The following is a 27,145-nucleotide window of genomic DNA, read 5'->3' on the forward strand; positions in this document are numbered from 1 at the left end:
TGTGGAGATTCACCCCAGCTGGGTGGACTCTGCTGTGTCCCCTGTCAAGAAACTGGTAACGGCTTACCTTGGTTTTTCCTTTTTAAAACTCTCTGGTGTCTTCCTCTCCAGTGGGGGCTGCATCTCACCTTAGAAGAAAACACTTTCCAAATAGGAGCTGTCTTGGTAGCTGCTCCAGAGGAAGGTCTCCTCTCTCTGGAGTGAGGTCCGGCCAAGTAACTCTAGCCAGAACTCTCACTGAGTGGGGCTGGATCTGCCCTGTTCTTCTCCCATCCTCATGCTGACTGTGGAAATCCATCCATGCCCCATGCAAAGTCCTGAATCTTGGACTGTAAAATGGCAAAAGCCAAATTTAAAATAGATGATTATATTGACTCTATGAGGAAAAGAAAGTTCTGAGGTAGACAATTGGTAAGCAAGCAATTATGTGTAACTTGTTAGAACACTAGGGTGTTTTTCAATTGTCTTACTGATTTTTTAATGTTTAACAGGCTGGCTAAGAGCCAGAGGGAGAGAAAGCTGGCTGGGAACTGAGAGGCATGAGGTCAGCTCAGTCCCAATATTTCCATGTAAATGATGATGCGAGGTGGGCTGGTGGCAAGATCAGAGCACAACTGAAGAAGATAGAGACACGAAAAACCCTTCAAAAAAAAAAATCAATGAATCTAGGAGCTGGTTTTTTGAAAAGATCAACAAAATAGACCGCTAGCCAGACTAATAAAGAAGAGAGAAGAATCAAATAGACGCGATAAAAAAAGATATAAGGGATATCATCATTGATCCCACAGAAATACAAACTATCATCAGAGAATACTATAAACATATATATGCAAATAAACTAGAAAATCTAGAAGACATAGGTAAATTCCTGGACACATACACCCTCCCAAGTCTAAACCAGGAAGAAGTCGAATCCCTGAACAAGCCAATACCAAGTTCTGAAATTGACGCTGTAATTAATAGCCTACCAACCAAAAAAAGTCCAGAACCAGACGGATTCACATCCGAATTCTACCAGAGGTACAAAGAGGAGCTGGTACCATTCCTTCTGTGAAACTATTCCAAACAATAGAAAAAGAGGGAATCCTCCCTAACTCATTTTATGAGGCCAGCATCATCCTGATACTAAAACCTGGCAAAGACACAGCAAAGGAAGAAAATTTCAGGCCAATATCCCTGATGAACATTGATGCAAAAATCCTCAACAAAAAACTGGCAAACCAAGTCCAGCAGCACATCAAAAGGCCTATCCACCACGATCAAGTCAGCTTCATCCTTGGGATGCAAGACTGGTTCAACATATGCAGATCCACAAACGTAATCCATCACATAAACAGAACCAAAGACAAAAACCACGATTATCTCAATAGATGGAGAAAAGGCCTTCGACAAAATTCAACAGCCCTACATGCTAAAAGCTCTCAATAAACTAGGTATCGATGAAACGTATCTCAAAATAGTAAGATCTATTTATGACAAACTCATAGCCAATATCATACTGACTGGGCAAAAACTGGAAGCACTCCCTTTGAAAACCAGCACAAGACAAAGATGCCCTCTCTTACCACTCCTATTCAACACAGTATTGGAACTTCTGGCCAGGGTAATCAGGCAAGAGAAAGAAAAAAAGGGTATTCAAATAGGAAGAGAGGAAGTCAAATTGTCTCTGTTTGCAGATGACATGATTGTGTATTTAGAAAACCCCATTGTCTTAGCCAGGCATGGTGCCTCATGCCTGTAATCCCAGCACTTTGGGAGGCCAAGGCAGGTGGATCACAAGGTCAGGAGATTGAGACCATCCTGGCTAACATGGTGAAACCCCGTCTCTACTAAAAATACAAAAAATTAGCTGGGCGTGGTGGCGGGCACCTGTAGTCCCAGCTACTCAGGAGGCTGAGGCAGGAGAATGGCATGAACCTGGGAGGCAGAGCATGCAGTGAGTTGAGATCGTGCCACTGCACTGCACTCCAGTCTGGGCGACAGAGCAAGACCCTGTGTCCCAAAAAAAAAAAAAAAAAAAAAAAAAAAAACCCATCGTCTCAGCCCCAAATCTCCTTAAGCTGATAAATAACATCAGCAAAGTCTCAGGATATAAAAGCAATGTGCAAAAATCACAAGCATTCTTATACACCAATAGCAGAGAGCCAAATCATGAGTGAACTCCCATTCACAATTGCTACAAAGAGAATAACATACCTAGGAATACAACTTACAAGGGATGTGAAGGACCTCTTCAAGGAGAACTACAAACCACTGCTCAAGGAAGGGAGAGAGGACACAAACAAATGGAAAAATATTCCATGCTCATGGATGGGAAGAATCAATATCATTAAAATGGTCATACTGCCCAAAGTAATTTATAGATTCAATGCTATCCACATCAAGCTAACACTGACTTTCTTCACAGAATTGGAGAAAACTACTTTAAATTTCATACAGAACCAAAAAAGAGCACACATAGTCAAGACAATCCTGGGCAAAAAGAGCAAAGCTGGAGGCATCATGCTACCTGACTTCAAACTATACTACAAGGTTACAGTAACCAAAACAGCATGGTAGTGGTACCAAAACAGATACATAGACCAATGGAACAGAACAGAGGCCTCAGAAACAACACCCACATCTACAACCATCTGATTTCTGACAAACCTGACAAAAACAAGCAATGGTGAAAAGATTCCCTATTTAATAAATAGAGTTGGGTTAACCTGGCTAGCCATATGCAGAAAACTGAAACTGGACCCCTTCCTTACACCTTATACAAACAGCAACTCAAGACGGATCAAAGACTTAAATGTAAGACCTAGAACCATAAAAATACTAGAAGAAAACCTGGGCTAGGACACAGGTATGGGCAAAGACTTCATGTCTAAAACACCTAATTAAACTAAAGAGCTTCTGCACAGCAAAAGAAGCTATCATCAGAGTGAACAGGCAACCTACAGAATGGGAGACAATTTTTGCAATCTATCCATCTGACAAAGGGCTAATACCCAGAATCTACAAAGAACTTAAACAAATTTACAAGAAAAAACCCCATCAAAAAGTAGGCAAAGGATATGAACAGGCACTTCTCAAAAGAAGACATTTATGCAGCCAACAGACATATGAAAAAATGCTCATCATCACTGGTCATTAGAGAAATGCAAATCAAAACCACAATGAGGTACCATCTTACGCCAGTTAGAATGGCGATCATTAAAAAGTCAGGAAACAATAGATGCTGGAGAGGATGTGGAGAAATAGGGACGCTTTTACACTGTTGGGAGTGTAAATTAGTTCAACCATTGTGGAAGACAGTGTGGCGATTCCTTAAGAATCTAGAACTAGAAATACCATTTGACACAGCAATCCCATTACTGGGTATATACCCAAAGGATTATAAATCATTCTACTACAAAGACACATGCACATGTATGTTTATTGCAGCACTATTCACAATAGCAAAGACTTGGAACCAACCCAAATGTCCATCAATAATAGACTAGATAAAGCAAATGTGGCACATATACAGCACAGAATACTATGCAGCCATAAAAAAGGATGAGTTCACGTCCTTTGCAGGGACATAGATGAAGCTGGAAACCATCATTCTCAACAAACTGTCACAAGAACAGAAAACTGAACACTGCATGTTCTCACTCATAAGTGGGAGTTGAACAATAAGAACACATGGACATACGGAGGGGAACCTCACACCAGGGCCTGTCGGAGGGTGGGAGGCTAGGAGGGATAACAGTAGGAGAAATACCTAATGTAGGTGACAGGTTGATGGGTGCAACAAGCCACCATGCCATGTGTATACCTATGTAACAAAAACTACATATTCTGCACATGTACCCCAGAACTTAAAGTATAATTTAAAAAAAGAAAAAAAAGATGTACGTTGGGAGGCTGAGGTGGACAAATCACTTGAGCTCAAGAGTTCACGACCAGCCTGACCAACATGGTGAAACACCATCTCTACTAAAAATAGAAAAATTAGCCGGGTGTGGTGGTGGGTGCTTATAATCCCAGCTACTTGGGAGGCTGAGGCAGGAGAATCACTTGAGTTCAGGAGACAGAGGATGCAGTGAGCCGAGATCACACATCACTGCACTCCAGCCTGGGTGACAAGGCAACTCCATCTCAAAACAAAAACAAAAAGTACATATGGCAAACAGGTATACAAAAAGGTACTCAACACATTGAGATATCTCATCCCGGTAAAAATGGCTTTAATCCAAAAGACAGACAATAACAAATGCTGGCAAGGATGTGGAGAAAAGGGAACCCTCGAATATTGTTGGTGGGACTGTAAATTAGTACAACCTGTATGGAGAACAGTTTGAAGGTTCCTCAAAAACTAAAATAGAGCTATCATATTATTCAGGAATCCCATTCCTAAGTACACACCCAAAAGAAAAAAAATCAGTATACTGAAGAAAGATCTGAACTCCAATGTTTATATTCTGCACTATTCACAACAGTCATGATTTGGGAGAAACCTAAGTGTCCATCAACAGAAGAATGGATAAAGAAAATGTACATATACACAATGAAGTGTTATTAATATTTAGCCACAAAAAAAAATGATATTCAGTCATTTGCAACAACATGAATGGGAGTGGAGGTCATTATGTTAAGTGAAATAAGCCAAGCAAAGAAAGGCAAACTTCAGATGTTCTCACTTATTTGTGGGAGCCAAAAATGAAAACAATTGAATTCATGGACATAGAGAGTAGAAAGAAGGTTACTAGAGCTTGGCAAGGGTGGTTAGGGAGTGGGGGAGAGGGGGGCAATAGTTAATGGGTATGAAAAAATAGAAAGAATAAGACCTAGTATTTGCTAACACAACAGGGTGAATACAGTTAAAAACAATTTAATTGTACATTTTAAAATAACTAGCAGTATAATTGGTTTGTAACACAAAGGACAAATGTTTGACAGGATGGATAGCCCATTTACCCTGATGTGGTTTTTCCACATTGCATGTCTGTATCAAAATATCTCACGTAACCCATAAAAATACACAACTACTATGTACCCACAAAAATTAAAAAAATAATTTTTTATAAAATGAATCCCACATTGATATATGTGTATTAGGAAAATATTTTTATCAAGAAAATATGAACTCTGAAACTCTAGCCCTCTGACTAAATACAAGGCAGATTATCTATCCTTGGAAAGTTTGATAAACTTAGATTAATATGAAATAAATAGGATTAAGAAATCCATCACATTTACATGATATTTATACACTATTGCCTATGTTAGATTATAAACCATGGCATGCAATGGTCAAGTCTTCTTACTGTTCTTGCAAGTTTTCCTCTGATTCTTCTTCCTAGGATTCAAATATACCCCAAAGCACAACTTTTATCTGAATAAAAAGTGGTCCCACAACTTTAAATAAATAAGTTCAAAAATATAAATATAAATGAATATAAATATTAATTGATATCACATGTAGGCATAATAGAACACAATAAAAAAGATAACAATTGTGGGTAGGGAGAAAAGAGAAAACCAAGTCATCAGAAATTCAGGTCTTTTTTCCAACACAAAACAGAAGTGATCAACTGCTATCTGTTATTTAACTGTGAACATCTCATTATAAACCAAACAAGCATGTCTCCTGATGTCACCGGATATGGTACTCCCTGAAGCACTTGGCATGGACACCCTTCTGGCACTTCTCGCACCGGGTGTTGGTCTGCGAGTGGCAGAGGGCACATCGGGTCCTCTTGTCCTGGTGGATAATCCAGTGTCCAACCATATCAAAGCGGCTCTCAGTCTCCAACCGCCTGCTTCGCCTCCCTTGAGAGGTCGTGTCAGCATTGCTCTCCAGGTACACACAGGCGACGTATCTCCGGAAGGCAAGGAGGTCCACCTGGGCATCTTGGCAGCAGATCCTGTGCAGCTGCCATGCATTGTTGAGGGCAGCATCAATGACATAGCCAATAAAGCTTGAGTACCACTTCATGCCTCGGATCTTCACCTTGTACTTGGCAATATTCTGGTCCATCCTACCAACACCGCCCACCTTCTCCTGATACAGCTTCACCAGTGATGGCTGGTGGACCTGAGTCCGCGTTTTAGTTGCTCCAGAGTGACGACTGGTCAGCCTCACTGGCTCTATGCCCACGGCATTGGAGCAGATGTTGACCACGCTGCTATCGTGCCAGCGGCACACGATGATCTCCTCACTCTCATCGACTTTGTAATCAAATGAACCCCTCTTCATTTTTTTCAGTTCTTTGGGGTCTTTTAGGGGACATCGCTCAGTCCTGTACTCACGAACAGTTCCTGTGGCCTTCACCCCCTTTTTCCTCAAAATGGACATCAGTTTAACACTTGTAAAAACCTTGTCAAAAAATATGTGATATGGCAGAAAACCACGCTCCTGAAGCGCATCCACAAATTTTATTACCATACTGCCTCCTAGATCCAGGCTCCTGTCTGGCTTGGTAAAAAGTGTGCCCTGTGAGGGCTCGAACCACACCAAGTAGCCTCTGCTGGTTGTCCCACACCAAATCTTGTAGCCAAGTCGCACAGGCTTCCCCCTGTGCAGCTGCTTGGAGCCCCGGTGCCCAAAGTACTCACACATAGACTCGCCAAAGCTGTAGAACTCTTCCAGGGGTGCGTGCTTCTGGAAATTGCAGTTCATCCGGATGATGAGAGGTCTGACCTTGGCAAACCTATCACCTGCATCAAGTTCGTTGTTATCTGCAAAATGTAAGTATGAGAAGATTAGTTCGAATCTGTCCCTTCTAATTGCATCGGCCACAAGATGATGATGTGAATCAGGAGAGGTTTCCCAGAACATCCTTCTCCTTGGGTAAGAGATGTACCCACTTAAAATCAAAATGCCCAAAACACACTTCAATTCCTGAGCCGTAAGACTCAGATTGACATTTTTCTGCCAAGCATAACGATTGGTTTCATTAACAATGAAATTAATTGTTCCTTCATCGAAAAACAACTCAAAAAGGCCCACAGGACTCAGCTCTTGGCTTTTCAGATCCTCAATATGAGGATCTGATGCCGTCCAACTGCCAAAGTCTGGACGAATATCTCTTTTTGTCCAAATGCGCTGAGGTTTCACAACTGCTTTCTGCCTCTTCTTGGCTGGTTGCAGCTCCAGGTCATCGTTATCCTCGCCGGTGCCAGAGTCCTCACACAGGACTGAAGCATGCAGCACACTGCCAGGCAGGTGAGCACCTCGCTGGCTGTCTTCATCACCTGAGTCCTCATCAGTGAATTCCCCCGCAGCATTGTCGGGAGGTGCAATGAAAATCTCTTCCCTGTTGCTGTTGGACTCTTCCTCCTCCATAGCATTCAGAACCTCGAGCAGCTTTGCAGACTTCACCTTTGAGTGGGTACCTCTCCCAGCAATGACATCTCTGTTATGACAGGAAACAGAATCAGGAAGAGGCCATGCCAGAAAGCCAATGCTTCAGCAGAAAAGAGGAGTATGCTCTCTCTATAAAACACTTTCATTTGAATGGCTTCACAGATCTGGCACCACAAGGCACAGCATTCAGTAAGTAAATTTTCTAGCTAAACACAGATTTTGCTTTTTATTATTTTTTTTTGAAACGGTGTCATACTCTGTCACCCAGGCTGGAGTGCAGGGGTGCGATCTCAACTCACTGCAACCTCCACCTCCCAGGTTCAAGCAATTCTCCTGCCTCAGCCTCCCGAGTACCTGGGACTACAGGTGCATGCCACCAAGCCACGTTAACCTTTTTTTATTTTTAGTAGAGATGGGGTTTCACCATGTTAGTCAGGATGGTCTTGATCTCCTGACCTCGTGATCCGCCCGCCTCAGTCTCCCAAAGTGCTGGGATTACAGGCGCGAGCCATGGCACCCAGCCCACAGATGATGCTTTTTTGTTTTTTTTTTTTGAGATGGAGTCTTGCTATGTTGCCCAGGCTGGAGTGCAGTGGCCAGATCTCAGCTCACTGCAAGCTCCACCTCCCGGGTTCACGCCATTCTCCTGCCTCAGCCTCTCAAGTAGCTGGGACTACAGGCGCCCGCCACCTCGCCTGGCTAGTTTTTTGTATTTTTTAGTAGAGACAGGGTTTCACTTTGTTAGCCAGGATGGTCCTGATCTCCTGACCTTGTGATCTGCCCGTCTCGGCCTCCCAAAGTGCTGGGATTACAGGCTTGAGCCACCGCACCCGGCCAGATGATGTTTTTAAGTGCAGAAGTATTTTGACAATGGGAGACAGAATAAAGAGGTCTTACCTACCTCCTTTCCTTCTTAAATGACGTGTTCTAAAACAGAGGATCCCCTTTAGTGATGAATCCAGATGCTGCTGTCATCACTCCAGATAACAGAAACTGGCAACAGGGAGCCCTGGTCAGCTGGAGTGACACCCACTCCTGTCCCCTCAGACTCAATAGCCCTAGGAGCTCTGCAATTACATTTGTCTTACTATACCTTCCCTCTCTTACTGACAAATGGAAGTTTCCCTCATTCCCCAAATTCTCAAACTCTCCCTACTTGAACTCTCACTACCCAAATTCAAGAACTGAGCAGATGTGGATTTTCAGATAGCTCCCTTGCGGCTATCCTACTGTATGCTAACTGCAATTCAGAAGCCAAATCAATTTGGAAAACATGGAAACTCCTGACACTCTCTGGCCCTGTGGACACAGGAACCAAATGGATGGTGAGTGATACAGGTGCTCCTTGACTTACAATCAGGTTACATCCCAATTCGACTTACAATCAGGTTACATCCCAATAAACCCCTTATAAGTTAAAAATGTCATAAGTCGAAAATGCATTTAATACACCTAACCTACCAAACATCGTAGCTTAGCCCAGCCTACCTTAAACATGCTCAAAACATTTACATTACCCTATAGTTGGGAAAAACAGTCATCTAACACAAAGCCTATTTTATAATTAAGTATTAAATAGCTCATATAATTTATTGACTACTGGACTGAAAGTGAAAAACAGAGTGACTGTATGGATACTCAAAGTACAGTTCCTACAGAATGTATCTGGCTTTTACACCACCTTAAGTTGAACCGTGCTAAGTGAGAGACTCTCTGTACTTGCATTTGAGCACAGACAGTGAGCAGGTGCTGCCCAGGGGCTGGCGATGGGTAAACTCCACTCCCAACCTGCACAGCACTTTAGTTCTAACTGAAGGAGTCAGACAACAGATCAACAAACAAGTAGCTATGCAGGACGGTGTCAGGTAGCGACGAATGCCATCCCCGACAAGGGACAATGCAACAAAGGGGTAGAGCCAGGGGTGCTATTTTGGACAGAATGGTGAGAGAAGGCTCACAGGGTGGGAGGCCTGAAGGCAGTGAGAGAATGAGCCCTGCAGACAGCTGGAGACAAGATGTCCCAGGCAGACAGAAAGAACCACAGGCACACGGCCCTGACACTGAAGGGATTCGACATATGCAGAAGGGCAAGGAGGTCAGCGAGGCTGCAGGTGCAATGAGGACAAGAGAGCAGAGCAGAGCCAGAGAGAACCAGGCCCCACAGGACTCCACAGGCCCTGGCCAGGACTTCCAGTGTTCAGCTACCATAGGTAGCCCCAAGGGTGGGGGTAAACCATGGAACAGGGCAGTGAGGAGTCACATCTAGGCTGTAAACACATCACCCTGGCTGTGAGAATGGACTCAGCAGAGAGGGTAGGCACAGAGGTCCCTGCAGCTTCCCTGTGCCCCTTTGCAGACCCCAACCTCTATGTGAGGACCCTCCATCCCAAAGGAAGGCAACAGGATTTACCACAGAGGTGACATCAGCACAGACCTGCCCATGGACTCTGGAGTTCAGGCTGCATTAGAAATTCACTCTAACCTCACTGCCTGGAGACTGACTGTCAGCCGCCATGCTGACCTCCAGGGAGGTGAGGTATTCACTCATTCCCCCTCTGCATGGGCCAGGACAAGAGACCAGTGTGAAGGGAAAGGAAATTCAAAGCCCTTCTCATGGGCCTTGGAGTACGGTTCTCAGGGGACAGCAGCCATCTTCACACTCTCTTGACCTGGCCTCACCCAGTTCACAGGGGTAGATCCAGGGCTGCAAGCTCAAGGTCTCTACCAGTTTTGACTGCCCAAGCTCCTCCTCACCCCCAAACCCTCAAACAACTTCTGCACATGACTGTTCCAACCCCGGGCATGAGAAAGCCTGCAGGGACTGAGGTGGCCCCAGGAGTAACCATCTGGTGTCCTTATCTTGAAAGATGAGGAAAGTGAAGTCATGGTTTTCTGTCGAGTGTACACATTAGTGCTACATGACCACACCCATATCACACAACCATCGGCCTTTTCCCATTTTTCCCATTCTTCTCCCATCTCCTCTCCCTTCTTCCTTTATACTTCCTGGACACCAACTGTTATACTGAGGCCAAGAGCTAAAAATGTCATGGACTTGGCCTTTCAAAAACATAGGGGAATAAATTCTTCAATAAAACATTTGATCAAACAGCACTCCTACCTGGATGTTGAAGCCATGATGAACTGGGAAGACGAAGCTGTCTTTACTCACAGAGTCTAAGAACCTGTAAGACAAGAAAGGTCAATTTTAAAAAATTGTATCTTAAGAAGCAAGGCAACAGGATCTTTTCTACCATTTAAGGGAAAAATATCTCTGACTTAAAATTCATTACCTTAACAGTGTCTGGGTCGACTGGTTATTCAGAGGGAAAAAGAACAAATCCTTCATCTCAAAACTCACACCAAAATACATTCTAAAGTAGATGACATTTGGGGCTACATGAGTCTTTGCTTGTGGGATGGCAGAGGGCCTTCCACTGCATTCTAGGATGTTTATGGCATCCCTGGCTTCTACTAATAGATGCCAGTAGAACATCCCGCTGCACTGTCCATAACAGCTAAACATCAGAAAAACCTAAAAGACTACCAACTGGGAAGTGAATATAATTACATTACATAGAAGTTTAAACAAATGAACTACCAAGAAAGCATAAGGATCCTGAAAACAACACTTAATGAAACAAAGCTGCAGAGAGAAAGTGTAGAACACCCACTTATGTAACTACAAACATCCACAAGAAATTCCCTGTGTTGTCAACAGATACAGTGCAGGATAGAAGTATAAAACCAGAACTGGAAAGTTACACGCTAGCTCTTCACAGAAGGGGGTACCCACAGGGGAGGGAGGGAAACTGGAGTGAGGAAGTGGAAGATGAGATGGGGTCGTGGGGAGAGAAAGGCCAACCAGATCTGTTAGTTCTTTTTACACAATCTGAGTGCTCACTTCGGCAGCACATGTACTACAACTGGACCAATACTGAGAAGATTAGCATAGCCTGTCCACAAAGATGACATGAAAATTCGTAAGTGCTCCATATTTTAAAAAAAATCTGAATCAAATATGGCAAAATGTGTTAATATGTGTTAAATCTGGGAGGTGGGGACATGGATATTGATATATTTTTCTCTGTATTTTCTGTATGTTTGAAATATTTTGGAGTAAAGACATTAGAAACCCTTTTAGCAAGTGAGCATTTAAGTGTTAAGTACTGTTTTAAGCATTTTTACCGATGTCAATGCATTTAATTCCCTTCATAACTTCTTGAGGTTGTAATAACCCCCATTTAACCATTGAGGAAACTGAGGCCTGGAAAGAAGTGACTTGCCTAGCAATGCAGAACAAAATCACAACAGATTTGGAAAGTGTTAGTGTCCAAGGGCATCTACTTAGTTTTCCAGGAGATTAGACAGTCACGCTTGAAAAATTTAATGGAAAACCAGTCACCCTGACCCTGTCAATAAACTGATAAAATGCAGTAATACTGGGGGGAAATGCAAACAGAAGTCAGGAGGCATCCCTGTTTATCCAGAGCTCACAGAAATTAATTATAGGAGTAGGGGATTTGCATTTGCACACAATGATGATGTGAGTTCCACAAGGATTCAGGCTATGGAAATATCTCAGCACCACAGGGACCCCGTGCCAATATTTTCAAAATGGTGTGACTGCCGGCAAACCACCTGGACAGCTGATTCAAGTTAACTTCTCATTTTAAGATGTTAACCTTTCTATGCATTTTAATGTGTCTGGACAACTCACTCTGGGCCACTTTTCCAACAGCAAGAATAGACCAACAACCCCACTCTGCATGTCTCCAACAGCTCTCCCGCCTGGCGTCATACCCTTCTCGGTCTCCCTGCAGCACCCAGAACAGCGGCGGTTAGTGGAGGGAGGAAGCAGAGCACCCAGAAGGTGCTTTAAAATTTGTTGGGGGAGAAGGTTGGTTGTCACAATGGCAGAAGGGGTGGAAAGGGTTACAGCGATCCCACACGTGTGGGTCAGTCCCACAGCCACACCCGTCTCATACCCTCACAACTTCCATCTGTCCTGCCAAAACCTATGTGCAATGATTTAACTTGGGCTTAGAACCAAACTCAGATTTACATAAATATAAAACACCTTTTGCACAATTTTAATATAGTATAGTAAACATACTAACAGTAGAGAAAACGAAGATCTTTTTATCAGAACTTCACCGACGCTTGTTGACCATTTTGAAAAATTACATCACCAGTAGTACCAGTCTTTGCGGCACAAGTCATCATCAATGCAACACACATGGGTCCTTTTGTACCTGCAGTCATCGCACTCACGGTGGCTTGACATATGCATATGTAGCCCTTCCATAAAAATGCCAAATACAAAGACAAGTGTCAGCACTATTCAGGTGAATGTGGCCTTACTTGTCTAAAATTCATTTTAATTCCTACCTCACCCCCACCAAATGAAGCCCCACCTGGCCCTGAAGTCGGCTCAGTCACACTGCTTCTGACCAGTTCTCCATAACTGAGTCAAGGCTCCCTTTGTCAGCTACTCAGAGCACGCCCTTCACAAACCAGTCTCCTTCTGTGAATGAATGAGAACCAGTCTCCATTTCATGAATACTATCTGCTCTAGTCTGGGTCTGATCTCCACTGTACATCCAAAGCACACTCAGAGGGAGGCTGAGCCTGATCACAACTGTATAGACAACACTGACATAGTAGCTGGGTCTGATCTACATTATAGATACACACAGTGCTTGCTTACAGGGTCCAGCGGACACAAGAGCTGGGCCAGTACCCTCAGGAGAGGCCTTGAGAATGTTTTTTTTTCCTATGAGAATCCAAAGGCCTCTCCTGAAGGCTAAAGTAAAACCCTTAGCATCATCTTCCTAATCTTCCCCAGGTCTGCTTCCTAATTTTCTCTAACGTATTAGACATAGCAGGTCTCTGCCCCCTCTGCTATCCCCTAGCTGAGACCGTTTCAGGCAGGTACCACCAAAGGGTCACTTGCCCCTATCCTTAAGACTCAACTACAGAGCCCAGGGCCTTGAAAGCAAAAATACTCAGCAAAGTAGCTCCCGAGTCCATTTCCTCCCATAACAGGGACAGAGCAGGGGGACATTAATGCCTCCAGCCTCTTCTCCTCCATCCACCAGCTCAGTGGGCTGTTCTCAGGGGCCAACCAACAGCTCCCGAGCCACAAGGCACACAGACAGTGATAAAGTGAAAATGCTATGTGGCCAGGAAAAAGAGTGTTAGGAGTTGTTCAGTACCCTACACGCAAACCATGGCCCAAATGACCCCATCATCAACTGGTTGTCCTGGTCACCTGAAAATACAACTCCAATGTTGTGTGGCCAGAGCCCCTACCAAAGGGCTAATCCCACAGACTCCCCATGCTGTCTCAGGCAGCTTTTTAGCCCAGCCTCTCCAACGAACTTCTACCCTGCCAGTCTGCCAGGAAGCTCACTGAACTGTCTACCTATGAACCCATAAAGGCAAACCACACTCGGCAAATTCTGACTCCATCTGCCCCTTTGCAGCCAATTCTAAGAGTTATGCATGCACATACATACAATCAATCCTGCCCCAACACACCTCCTATGCCCCCTTAGCGCTCCAGAAAGGATGACAAATATTTTTTCCTCCTGATGTTATTCTACCTTCCTCTCCCCAACTACCCAATTTCTAGTCTCTGTAGGTTCACTCTCAAGCTTTTGTGGTCAGGCAGTAACAGTGGCTGGCATGTCCTAGGGGGTGGATCCTGGCCTGGGTTCTGCAGACACAGAAAATAAGAGAACATGTAACTCCTGCAATCAGTGACCTCCACTCCCATGGGCCCCTCGCTCCTGCCTCAAGGTGGCTCTCAGGAGTAAGGGGAAGTAGAAAAGACACCCATCAAATGAGACGCCTAAATTCCATTTCCAGAAGTATGGCAGACCACAGATCCCAAAAAAACTCTCCTGATGAAAACTTAAAAGAGCTGGATAAAATTTTAAGTGCTGCACTGACCTGACAAGAAAATATGGAATCTCACTGGGTCAAAAAGCAAAATCAATCTGGGAGCCCTAAGGAGCAAGGGAGTCTTCAGTTAGCTTTCACTCTGAGGAGTTCTCATGAATTGTGGTGACATTAATCCTCCTATTCTGAACTATACGGAGTATAAAAACTAGAGGAAACTAAAGGCAGGCCAGCACAAAGGGCTAGGAAAATAGGCCTGCACAAAGGGCCTACCAAAGGGCTGCACCCAAGAGACAAGGATAAATGAAAAGTAACCCAACTCTGAAGAAGAGACCAGAAAATAAACATGCTTGAGTTAACCATACCACTGGATAAAAGTCAGGGAGGGAGTGTCTCCGAAGAATCTGTAACTATGAAGGTTTATGAGGCCAACTGATACTGCTTAATGGGCTCAATAACCTCAAGCAAAAATTTTAACCCAAAGTCCCCTTCATTAGCAGTGCTTCCCCAGGAATAGTGAAAACAGATAAAACCTCTCTGGAGGAATATATCCCCAACAAAAACATTGAAGAGCTCCACTGATAACAGTTCCAAAGATGAATTCACATTATGGAAAAAAAACAAAAGTCATAAAGTAAACAAGGAAACAAAAAAGTAAACAAGGAAATAAAGCACCATGAATGGGAGTCAGCAGAAACAATGGACACCATAATCAAACCCACGGACTATAAATGTCATAATTATCATAGAATACAAAATATATATGTTTAATATATTGTAAGAAAAAATATGAACAAGAAACATAAAATCTGAAACAAAAAAAAAGGTCAAGCACACTTAAAAAGAACCAAATACAACAAATAAGAATAAAAACTAAACTACCTAAGAAAGTTTTAAAAGTCATATTTATAAGGGAAATACAAATCAAAACCATGAGATATCACATTACACCCATTACGCTGGACACTATCAAAAAAACAAAAGATGGTATCAGCAAGGACGTAGAAAAATTAGAACCTTTGGGCCGGATGTGGTGGCTCACGCCTGTAATCCCAGCACTTTGGGAGGCTGAGGCAGGCGGATCACGAGGTCAGGAGCTCGAGCCCATCCTGGCAGACACAGTGAAACCCTGTCTCTACTAAAAATACAAACAATTAGCCGGACATGGTGGGCAGGCGCCTGTAGTCCCAGCTACTCAGGAGGCTGAGGCAGGAGAATGGCGTGAACCCGGGAGGTGGAGCTTGCAGTGAGCTGAGATTGTGCCACTGCACTCCAGCCTGGGTGACAGAGCGAGACTCTGCCTCAAAAAAACAAAAAAAAAAAGAAAAATTAGAACCTTTGTACACTGTTGATAGCATTTAAAAATAATGCACCCACTATGGAAAAAGTGTGGTAATTTCTACGTTTTCTTTTAAACATTTTTTTTCTTTTTTCATATTTAAAAAACCACACTTTTTTTTTTTTTTTTTTTTTTTTTTTTTAAGACGGGGTCTCACTCTGTTGACCAGCCTGGAATACAGTGGGACAATTGATTTAGGAGTTAAAAATAAATTACTCAGGCAGTTAGTAAGTTACAGAAGTCCTCAGTAAGGTTTTTCTTTTAATAAAAAGCAGCCCCCGAATTCTTTCTTTTCTAACAAAAAGTAGCCTGAAAAATCAAGCCTCAAGCATAGATAAGCAAGCTGGAAGCTTGCATAGGTGAATGTCTGCAGGTGTGCCAGAAGCCAGGTATATCCAGCATGGAAGTTTTCTCCTCCCTTCTCTTTGTCAAAGTCACATGTGTGGGTGTCACAGCCCCGGCAAGGCAGAGACTCCATCTGCATAATAAAAGATTAGGGTAAGATGGCCAGCCTCTTTGTGGGCTATGTAAGTGGCACACCTGGCCCAACCAATCCCCTAGGACCTATGTAAATTAGACACCACCTCCTTAAGCCCCTCTATAAAATCCAATACATCCCACTGTGAACAGGGAGATCCATCTGGAACCTCTCTCCCTCTATATGGGGGAGCTTTGCTCTTGTTTATCTTGCCTATTAAACTTTCCGATCTTAAATGCACACCTCGTGCGTCTGCATCTTCGTTTTCCTTAGAGTGAGACAACGAACCTTGGGTATTCCCCAAGACAAGCGACCCCACTTCACAATCATGGCTCACTGCAGCCTCAACCTCTCCAGGCTCAGGTGATCCTGCCACCTCAGCCTCCTAAGTAGCTAGAACTACAGGTACACGCCACCATGCCAGCTAATTTTTCTATGTTTTGTAGAGATGGGGTTTCTCCATGTTGCCCAGGCTGGTCTCAAACTCTTGGGCTCAAGTATCTGCCTGCCTTGGCCTCCCAAAATGCTGGGATTGTAGGTGTGAGGCACTGTGCCTGGCAGCAACTGCTTTTTGTGTGTTTATTTTGTATCCTGCAACTGTGCTGTATTCAGCAAATACAATTTGCTGTTAATTTTGCTGCAAATACAAATTGCTGCAATTCTGCAATTGTGGAATCTTTAGAGTTTCCTACATATGAGATCATGTCATCTGCAAACACAGATAGTTGTAATTACTGCTTTCCAATTTGGATAGCTTTTACTTTTCTCAGTAATTGCTCTAAGACTTCCAATACCATGTTGAACAAATGAACTGAAAGCAGGAACTCAGAAATCTATGTCTATAGCGGTTTTTTTTTGTTTTTTTTTTTTTTGAGATGGAGTCTCTGTTGCCCAGGCTTGAGTGCAGTGGCGTCATCTCATCTCACTGCAACCTCCGCCTCCCGGGTTCAAGTGATTCTCCTGCCTCAGCCTCCTGAGTAGCTGGGACTACAGGTGCTTGCCACCATTCCCAGGTAATTTTTTGTATTTTTAGTAGAGACGGGGTTTCACCGTTTTAGCCAGGATGGTCTCGATCTCGTGATTTCAGGATCCACCCACCTCGGGCCTCCCAAAGTGATGGGATTACAGGCGTGAGTCACTGCGTCCAGCCTATAGTGCATTTTCAAAGCAGCACTATTCACAATAGCCAAGAGACAGAAGCAACTCAAGTGTCAACTGAGAAATGAATGGAATTGATAGATGCAATGGAATATTATTCAGCCTTAAAACGAAGGAAATCCTGTTACAGGCTACAACATAAATAAACCTTGAGGACATTATACTATGTGAAATAAGCCAACTACAAAAAGAGAAACAGTGTTTAATTTCACTTACATGAGGTAATTAAAGTAGTCAAAACTGAGAAACAAAGTAGAATGCAGATTAACAGAAGCTGTGGAGGAGAAACGGCGAGTCAATGTTTAATGGGTATAGTTTCAGTTTTGCAAGACAAAAAAGTTCCTGGAAATTGGCTGCACAATAATGTGATTATCCTTAGTACTACTAAACTGTACACTTAAATGGTTAAAATGGTAAACTGTATGTTTTTTACAATTAAAAATATAAAAATGAAGTACAATAAAAACAAAAAAATCAGAGAAAGAGAGTCATTTTACAGTGAGAAAAGATTTGCCTAATCAGGAAAATATAGTAATTTTTAAATTGTGTATATCTAATAAGTTAAAAATATATAGAATAAAAAGGACTACTATCCAGAATCTACAATGAACTCAAACAAATTAGCAAGAAAAAAAAAAAAATCCCCTCAAAAAGTGGGTTAAAGACAATTCTCAAAAGAATTTACACAAATGGCCAACAAACATATGAAAAACATGCTCAACATCACTAATGATCAGGGAAATGCAAATCAAAACCACAATGCGATACCGTCTTCCTCACACAAGAATGGCCATAATCAAAAAAATAAAAAAATAACAGATATTGGCCAGGATGCAATGAAAAGGGAACATTCTGCACTGCTGGTGGGGATGTAAACTAGTACAACCACTATGGAATACAGTGCGGAGATTCCTTAAAGAACAAAAAGTAGAACTACCATTTGATCTGGCAATGCCACTACTGGGTATCTACTCAGAGAAAAAGAAGTCATTATATGAGAAAAGATACTTGCACACACATGTTTATAGCACCACAATTCAAAAATATGGAACCATCCCAAATGCCAATCAATCAACGAGTGGATAAAGAAACTGTGGTATACACATAAGACAGAATACTACTCAGTCATAAAAAGGGATGAATTAATGGCATTGACAGCAACCTGGATGGAAATGAAAACCATTATTCTAAGTGAAGTAACTCAGGAATGGAAAACCAAACATCACACGTTCTCACTCATAAATGGGAGCTAAGCTAAGAGGATGCAAAGGTAAAGAATGATACAATGGACGTTGGTGACTCCAGGGGAAAGGATGAGAAGCGCGTGATTATAAGTTGGGTTCAGTATATACCGCTTGGGTGATGAGTGCACCAAAATCTCACAAATCACAACTAAAAAACTTACTCATGGCCGGGCGCGGTGGCTCACGCCTGTAATCCCGCACTTTGGGAGGTCGAGGCGGGCGGATCATGAGGTCAGATCTAGACCATCCTGGCTAACACGGATCTCTACTAAAAATACGAAAAATTAGCCGGGCGAGGTGGCGGGCGCCTGTGGTCCCAGCTACTCGGGAGGCTGAGGCAGGAGAATGGCGGGAACCCGGGAGGCGGAGCTTGCACTGAACCAAGATGGCGCCGCTCACTCCAGCCTGGGGGATAGAGCGAGACTCCGTCTCAAAAAAAAATAAAAATAAATCATGTAATCAAATACCACCTGTTTCCCCAAAAACTTATGGAAATAAAAAATAAAGTTTTCATAAGGTTCAATTTCTTTTTTTTTTTTTTGAGACGGAGTCTCGCTCTGTCGCCCAGGCTGGAGTGCAGTGGCCCGATCTTGTACACTGCAAGCTCCGCCTCCCGGGTTCACGCCACTCTCCTGCCTCAGCCTCCCAAGCAGGTGGGACTACAGGCGCCCCCACCTCGCCCGGCTAGTTTTTTGTATTTTTTAGTAGAGACGGGGGGGTTTCACTGTGTTAGCCAGGATGGTCCCGATCTCCTGACCTCGTGATCCACCCGTCTCGGCCTCCCAAAGTGCTGGGATTACAGGCGTGAGCCACCGAGCCCAGCCAAGGTTCAATTTCTTAAACTGAGTAGGATATTCAGAGTTGTTCATTATTCTTTAAACTGTTCCTGTGCATTTTATATATTTTGGTATGTATATTTTACACACTCACACAAACACACACAGGCACGGGGGCACTTGCAAAGAAACACCTGAACAAACACTCTCCAGCTGACCCAGTCAGTGCCTAATGGGAATGCTGCTCTGCAGTGATGAGGCAGTCGCAAGCAAAAGATGTTCATCTGTGATGTTCCAGAACACACACATCTGGCACGGCTAGAAGAAAATTAGGTCACCTCCCCATGTAACAGTCTGTGTTCCTTATGAAGAATCTCTTTATAAAATCCTTATAAAATTGTTTACCTGAATTTCTTCAAAGCCCAACCAGCCCACATCCCAACTTATCCATACACAGGGCCTCTGACCATCTCTGGTCCACATAACATCACACTTAAATTCCTCTATGGCTTGTGAGAAAAGCTCATCACCTGATTAGATCATAAGCTCCAGTAATCACGGACATGAATCCCCATGGGCCTCCAGTAAATCCAAGTGTGTGACTGTGATGTCTGTGGGGCTCCAGCTCCCCTTCTGCTCTGACCTTCTTGGCACTAAGGCAGGCTTGCTGCAGGCAGATGCCAGGTGTGTGAGGTGCGAAAGAAAGATCTCAGTCCCTCAATCTCTCCCGACCCCCTTTCACAAGTCTGTAGCCCAGGAAAAATGTGTAATATGGAGCCACCAGTGACGAGCTGTGTGATTTTGGAAAGTCACTTAGCAAAGAGACTTCTTGGTGCCCTCGCGTTTCACCTGTAAAATGGGATCATCGTGGTACCTACTTTCATTGCATTGTGAAAGTAGTAAGAGTCAATGTGTGTAAAGCAGACATAATAGGTCTGGCTTCCCAAGTGTTAACTATAATTTCAGGTCCACAACCCCTCACCTGCAATTCCAAAAGCCAAATTTGCTTTAAAAACTTAACTTTCTTTCAAAACTTTGCAACAAACTCTTTGGCAGCAAAACCTGGACTGACCTGAGGCTCTTCATAATGTCGAATTCTGTTACTATAAATATCCACACATTTTGCTGCAGAAATTATGTTTCATTAAGGGATGCATCAGTATGACTGATAAAACTCAAACAGTCTGACTTCTTCCCCAGGTCCAGCCAGGTTTGGGTCAGGAAGCCTGACTTGTGTTACCATTTCACAGTTGCTGCACCTCTCAGCAGTTTACCACCTTTTCCTCCACTGTGCTTTAGGCCGGCCCCATCCACTTGCTTACATATAGACTGACAGCCTCCAGCCATTAGGGCATGAGCCCATCTTCACAGCCTACCAAGAGCTTGCCCTGGGTCACAATCCAACAAAGCTCTGAAATAAAATCAAAGTCATTCACAGCCCGGTCCCTAGCCTTATCTCCACCCAGTTCCGCCTGTAGGTTCAGACCACTCCCGAGGGCTAGTCCAGTCTCTTCTTGTATCCTGTCTTCCTCAGGTTCCCTACTCTGGCCTGACTGCTTTCTTCTTCTGTGCTGTGCCTTTTGCCTGTGGTGCTATTCCCTGCCTATGGGATCCCCTGCAATGTCCTTCTCATCCATCAGGCTTCCAATCAAGTCTTCTCTTATCACAGCTTTCACCACAATAGACTGAAATTAATAATCCATCTTCAGGTCGACCCCACCTCTGTATCCCAAGAAGGCAACATGGCATCTGGCATGCAGCAGGCCCTCAATAAATACTCGCTGAACCAAACTAATCATGCCACAGAGCCAAATGGCCACATTCCAGGGCACCCCATCCATCTCAACCTGCCGCAGACTTCATTTTCATCTTTACTATCTGGCTTTGAGACAACTATTTAGAAAAGAACCAGAAGCTCTTGATATATGCTTGACCCTAACTAAAATATGCTCCTGAAAGAGTCTCTGAAACCATGCATAGGAAATATGTCAGTGTAGAGTCTAATAATTACAGTGGACTCAACCAGGACAGAGGTGGATACATAGGTAAGAAGCTCAGCAAAAACCCATTCTACCTTTCAGGAGTCTGCAGACTGTGCTCCCCAATTCTATCTTTCAGAAGTCTGCAGACTGTGCTCCCCCATTCTACCTTTCAGGAGTCTGCAGACTGTGCTCCCCCATTCTACCTTTCAGGAGTCTGCAGACTGTGCTCCCCCATTCTACCTTTCAGGAGTCTGCAGACTGTGCTCCCCAGGCCCTCCATCCCCTCACATGTGGCTCCTACATCTTTCTTGCCCTGCCTGAGACGACCAACAGAGGAAGGGGACATCGGTAGCCAGTGCCCCCACATATCAAGCAAACTCACAAAGGGAATAATGTCTAGACAGAGGCTGTTAGGCAGCCACACTATCACCTTTTCATTCCTTTGGCAAACATCTGAAGTATATACTGGGTGCCAGGCATGTATGCATAAAATTGTAACTATGACAGGGCTAAGAAGGAAAGGAGGTGTTGATCAGAACCCATAAAACGGAAACTGACCTAGTCAGGGAGGTCAGAGAATACCTCCCTGAGGAAAAGATAACCTAATGGAGACCTGCAGAAAGAGTAACAACTACCTCAGCAGGCAGCGAATAGCACCCCAGGCAAAAGGTACAGCACAGGAGAAGCAAAGCAGTCCGGCCAGGGTAGGGAATCTGTGCGAGACGGTACAAGAGGCTGGACCAGCCCTGCAGAGACTTGAAGGCCCTGTTAAGGAGGCCTGTCTTTATCAGAGCAGTGGGAAGTTAAAAAAAAAAAAAAAAATTACAGGCAGAGCGTAACAGAATGAAGGGTGTATGTTAACAAGCTTATTCTGGCTGCAGTATGGACAACTGAGTATGCAGGGCCCCAACGCTGATGAAGGGAGATGGACAAAAAGGCTACGGCAAAAGGGTGGGGCCTATGGAGAGAAATGGACACACCTAAGGAGGACTCAAAATGTGAAACCATCAAGTCTGGATAATTGGTTGAAGGGGTAGGGCAGGGGAGAAAGCTGATCAGGGAAGCCTCCTAGATTCTGGCACCCTATGGCTGGTACACAGAGGTGCCACTCACCAAGCCCAGCAGCACTGGGAGGAGGAACGAGCAGCACTGGGAGGAGGAGGTGGTCACGAGCTGCCCAGAGGTCCAACTGGGCATTCTCAACTAAACTGGTCCAGGCACTGGGCAAGAAAAAGCACCTTGGTGTGAGACCTGGAGCTCCCCAGGCCACTCTAAAGGGCCCTAGGGGGTTGGGAGGCGGGAGAGCTGCTGTTTAAAATGTAAATTTCTCCAAGGAAAGACAGGACAACCCAATGCTGTCTTGGCGCCTAAATTACAAAACGGAAATAGGCGAGAGTAGAGAAATTTGAATAAGGCCTGCAGGTGTTAATATCTTGGTTTTGTTGACTGTTCTGTAAAATAAGATGTTAACCCCTAGGAAATCTGGGCGAACCGTACATGGGAATTTTTGTTTGTTTTGTAACACTCTGAAATTCTGAAATTAATTCAAGATAAACATTATTCAAAAGACATTTTATAGATCAGCACCCCAAAGCTCAGCCAGGAGCCTGACAGCTCAGAAGGGCTTTTGCGGGATACGGAGGAACTTCCTCCCTTCTCCATCTCAATAGCAAAAGAGAAAGAAGGGCAAACAAAGACCCTCAGAAACCTCAGCGGCTTCCCAAGCGGACGCAAAGTTAAGAACGACCCGCCCCCAGCGCGCCCCGGCGCGGAGCCGCCCCGCCCCGGGACCTGACGCGGCGTTCACAGCTCGGCCGCCAGCCTCAGGCCGCCCGCCCCATTAGTCCCGCCCACCCCGCCCGAGCCTGACCTGGTCCCTCCCACCGCGCCCTGAATCCATCCCTCTTTAGCCCGACCCCGCCCTGGTCCCCACCCACCCCGCTCCGCCTCCTGCTCCGCCTCCCGCTCAGCAGGGCCCGGCCTCCGGCCTCGCACCCCAACCCGCAGAGGGAGCGCCCCCTTGCGGCCCTCGGAATCCCATTGTTCCTGTCCTGGTCCCGCCAGCCCACCGTGGACGCGGAGCAGTGAGGACGAACTCCTCGGACGCCGTTGAGAAAACGCAACATCAAGGCCAACCGCTCCTGCACTCAAGCTAAGCCCTGCCTGCGGCGCGAGCACAATCATTCCTACCTGCCCTGGCCCAGACGGAGCCTCCCGAGCCCGAACCGGAGCGCTGCGCCTGCGTTGGCGTCGGGCGTCGGGCGTCGCGGCCGCGCAACGTCCGGCACGAGAGCGCTCGCCGCACCTCGGCCCGCCTTCCACGCCACGCCCCCGAACCAGGCCACGCCCCGGCCCGAGCGACCATCGAGACTCCGGGACCTCCGCGGCGCCTAGAGGGATCCCGAAAACGCCTGCGAGGCCAGAACGGCCGAAATAACGTCTCCCACCCCAGCGGGCTGGCTCTTCCCGCCTCTCCCTTATCCTCCCACCCCCGTCCTCCCTTGGAAACTTTCCTCGCTTCTAATCAGGAGAGCATGGGGACTTTCTAGGGTAGTGGTTCTCAAATGTGGCCCCAATCTAACAGCAGCTTCACCTGGGAAATTGATGGAAATGCAACTCTTGGGGCCCCACTCCAGGCCTACTGAATCAGAAACTCTGAGGGTGTGCCCAGTAATCGGGCTTACCAACCCTGAAGGTAATTGTGGTAGAAACTAGGGCTTGAGAACCACTGCTGTATGGCAGGGTTTCTCAGCCTCCACTCTTGACATTTTGGGCCTGGATAATTCTTTGTTGAGAGGGAAGGAGGCTGTCCTGTGCATTACAGGAGGCAGGGTCACGGATAAAATACAGTTAAATTTGAGTTTCAGGTAACAGTGTTGTTCATCTAAGATTCACATTTAACTGGAAATCCCTGTATTTCATCTGGCTACCTTACCTACCTATAGTTTTACTTCGTAAAAATAACCCTAATTGTAGGATATTGAGCACCCCTAGCAACTAAGTGCCAGTAGCACACCACCCTCTCTCCACTCTAGTTATGACAAATAAAAGTATCTCCCCCTACCCCTTGAGAATCACGGCTCTATAAGGACTTTGTCCAGCTGAAACCTAGTAGCCCATTAGGTATATAGGACAGTGTACTCCACAGCAAACTGCCTTGCCCTGAAAGGCTTTGAACACAGAAATCCCTGGGACCAGACCCTGTTAACATTCAAAAAGAGGGCCACTTAGTGAAGACTTTGTGTTTGCTTCTACACCCTGACACTTCACGAATGTTATTTGGTCACTGTAAAGTGTGTTCCAAAACACCTGCATCAGAAGAAAAAAAAAATTATGCTCATTTGTGGGATTCTGGAGCGAAGGGCCCGTATAAGTTTGTCATCATTCCACATAATGAGCAATTTGAGGAGACAGATCATGAGCCCTAGGAAAATGGGAGTGGTACTCTAGGTGAGGTAGAGTGGTGTTTCTAACTTGCTTTGTTCCCCAGATCCTGTGTCTCATTCATTCATTCATTCATTCATTCAAGTGTTAAATGAGTGTCCTCTCTATGACAGTCACTCCTCTGGGCAGTGCTGTTAGAACAGTGAAAAAAATAAAGGCACAAGAGAAAAACCCTCTTGTCATGATGCTTACATTTCAGCGGGAGAACCAGACAATAAACAAAATATATGGTGTGTCAAAGTGGAAAGTGCTAGGAAGAAAATAAAGGAAGCAAAGGGGACCAATAAGACTGTTGTGAACTCAGTTTTAAATAATTTGGTCAGGGAAGGTTGGTAAGTAAGAAGGTTGTATTTGAGGGAAAAGCCAAAGAATATGAAGAGCAAATTCCCCATGCAGAATTCAAGGGGGAAAATACTTGAAGCAGAGAGAATGGCATGTGCAAATGCTCTGAGGTGAAGCAAGCCTAGCACATTTGAGAATGGCTGGAGACAAAAGAACGAAGAGAGTCAAAGAAATGAGGTCAAAGGGGGTGAATTGAACAAGGAGTAATAAGATACATATATAGTGTGCTTGATGGCTGTTTCTTCCATACTTTTATGATCTAGAGGGAATTGTCACTGCAGTTTGGATACTTGCATATGTAAAGTTAATAAAAAGATCAGGACCAAGTGTAAGTGTTTATGGAGCTGCAAAGAGCCCATCTAGACATTTTCAGTGCATTGCTTTGAATAAAGCTACATTTAAAAACAAAGTCAAATCTTTGAAAACAATGTCAAATTTTGGGTAGAATGGCAGAACTGCATAATAGGAATTGGGAAAAAACAAAACAAAAAACTTAGGCCGTTAAGCTAGAATCCTTTGAGGAAAATATATATTTTGAAGTTGTCTTTAATTGAGAAATAGGCTAAATAAGCTTTAAGGAAAAAATTGGGGGGAAATATTTAAATTATGTGTATTATGAGTAAATTTCATAAAAGCCTTGCAGCCTAGTTTGTTTATAGATACTATCTTGCTTTAGGGAGTTAACAAATTAAAAAAAAGAAAAAACATATAAAAAGAAGAAGAAAATGGACTTGGGGAATTAAACATACATTTATTAATTTATGTCATTTAGTTTATTTCACCTGTACATGTTTTTGTGTGTATGTATGGGGTGAGCTTTTACATATAAAAATTCTCATGTCCATCAAGCATTGACTAAATAACACCTTGTGGTTAATAATGGTAGTACATAGCAGCAATCAAAGCTCAGCTACAAGTTGCTTGACTATATTAAAGTTTTTGACAGCCATAGCAGTATCACAACCTACCCAACAATTAAGAATATCACATGCATGAAACCACAGTTGTATGGAATTATGAGAAGATACTCATTAGTCCATCAGGATATTTTAGTTAAGGAAATTACTAGAGATATCAGGTGAGCTGGACCTGAAGAAAGAACCAGATGCCAAATAATTTCAGGCTAGAACTCCCAAGCCCCCATGATTAATGGGCCCAGAATAAGAAGAGATTGCTGGTTTCTTGAAGCTTCCTTGTTAAGAAATGATATGGAGGCGGCATGCATTCCGATGACAATTGAATTGATTTGATGCAGTATGTATGATTAAGGATTTGATGTCCTGCATAAAGTTAAGAATGAGGCTGGGCAGTGGTGGCTCACATCTGTAATCCCAGCACTTTGGAAGAGTGAGGTGGGAGAATCGCCTGAGGCCAGGAGTTCAAGACCAGCCTGGGCAATGTAGTAAGACTCTACTGTATTAAAGTTAGCCAGGCGTGATGGTGCACACCTGTAGCCTCAGATACTCAGGAAGCTAAGACAGGAAAACTGCTTGAGCCCAGGAGTTTGAGGCCTCAATGAGCTATGATCACACCACTGCATTCCAACCTAGGTGACAGAATGAGACCTTGTCTCTAAAAGAAAACAAAAAATAAAAATAAATTTTAAGTTAAGAATTAGTTGATAGGGAGTCAGGAGCAGTGGTTCATGCCTGAAATCCCAGCACTTTGGGAGGCCAAAGCAGGAGGATCGTTTGAGCACAGGAGTTGGAGACCAGCCTGGGCAATATAGGAAGATCCCATCTCTACAAAAAAACTTGTTTTTTCTTCAGCTTTTATTTTAAGTTCAGGGGTACATGTGAAGGGTGTGCAGGTTTGTTATATAGGTAAATGTGTGCCATGCTGATTTTGCTGCACAGATCAACCCATCACCTAGGTATTAAGCTTAACATGCATTAGCTACTTTTCCTGATGCTCTCCCTCCCCACAGGTCCCTGACAGGCCACACTGTGTTGTCCCCCACCACCCCACCCCCACTGCCCCATCTGTGTGTTCTCATAGTTCATCTCCCACTTATAAGTGAGAACATGTGGTGTTGGGTTTTCTGGTCCTACATTAGTTTGCTGAGGATAATGGTTCCCAGCTCCATCCGTCTCCCTGCAAAAAGATGTGATCTCAATATTTTTATTGCTGCATAGTA

The 27,145-nt window shown here is 44.3% G+C and overlaps 1 protein-coding gene and 1 non-coding gene across 6 annotated transcripts in view; one reads left to right on the top strand and one right to left on the bottom strand.

Moving 5' to 3' along the window:
- Positions 1 to 3,402: 3,402 nt before the first annotated feature.
- The window catches only part of PGBD2 (piggyBac transposable element derived 2), a 55,456-nt gene continuing 31,713 nt past the window's right edge, over positions 3,403 to 27,145 (bottom strand). The window contains exons 1-3 of one of the 5 annotated variants that reach the window (XM_007990148.3): positions 23,413 to 24,007; positions 10,461 to 10,524; positions 3,403 to 7,388 (exon numbers count right to left, since the gene is read on the bottom strand). In XM_007990148.3, coding sequence (XP_007988339.1) covers positions 5,627 to 7,388; positions 10,461 to 10,477 — 1,779 coding nt within the window. In that variant the 5' untranslated portion in view covers positions 10,478 to 10,524; positions 23,413 to 24,007 and the 3' untranslated portion in view covers positions 3,403 to 5,626. Of the gene's footprint in view, positions 7,389 to 8,240; positions 8,333 to 10,460; positions 10,525 to 23,412; positions 24,008 to 27,145 lie in introns of those variants that run through there. The other 4 variants (XM_037986143.2, XM_073014264.1, XM_037986142.2 and 1 more) reach the window with 4 other exon arrangements.
- On the top strand, positions 11,236 to 11,341 carry LOC119619824 (U6 spliceosomal RNA). The gene has a single exon (XR_005236276.2). It is a non-coding gene; the product is annotated as a U6 spliceosomal RNA (small nuclear RNA).

The sequence above is a fragment of the Chlorocebus sabaeus genome, unplaced genomic scaffold (assembly GCF_047675955.1).
Source record: "Chlorocebus sabaeus isolate Y175 unplaced genomic scaffold, mChlSab1.0.hap1 unalloc_scaffold_551, whole genome shotgun sequence".
Lineage (NCBI taxonomy): Eukaryota > Metazoa > Chordata > Mammalia > Primates > Cercopithecidae > Chlorocebus > Chlorocebus sabaeus.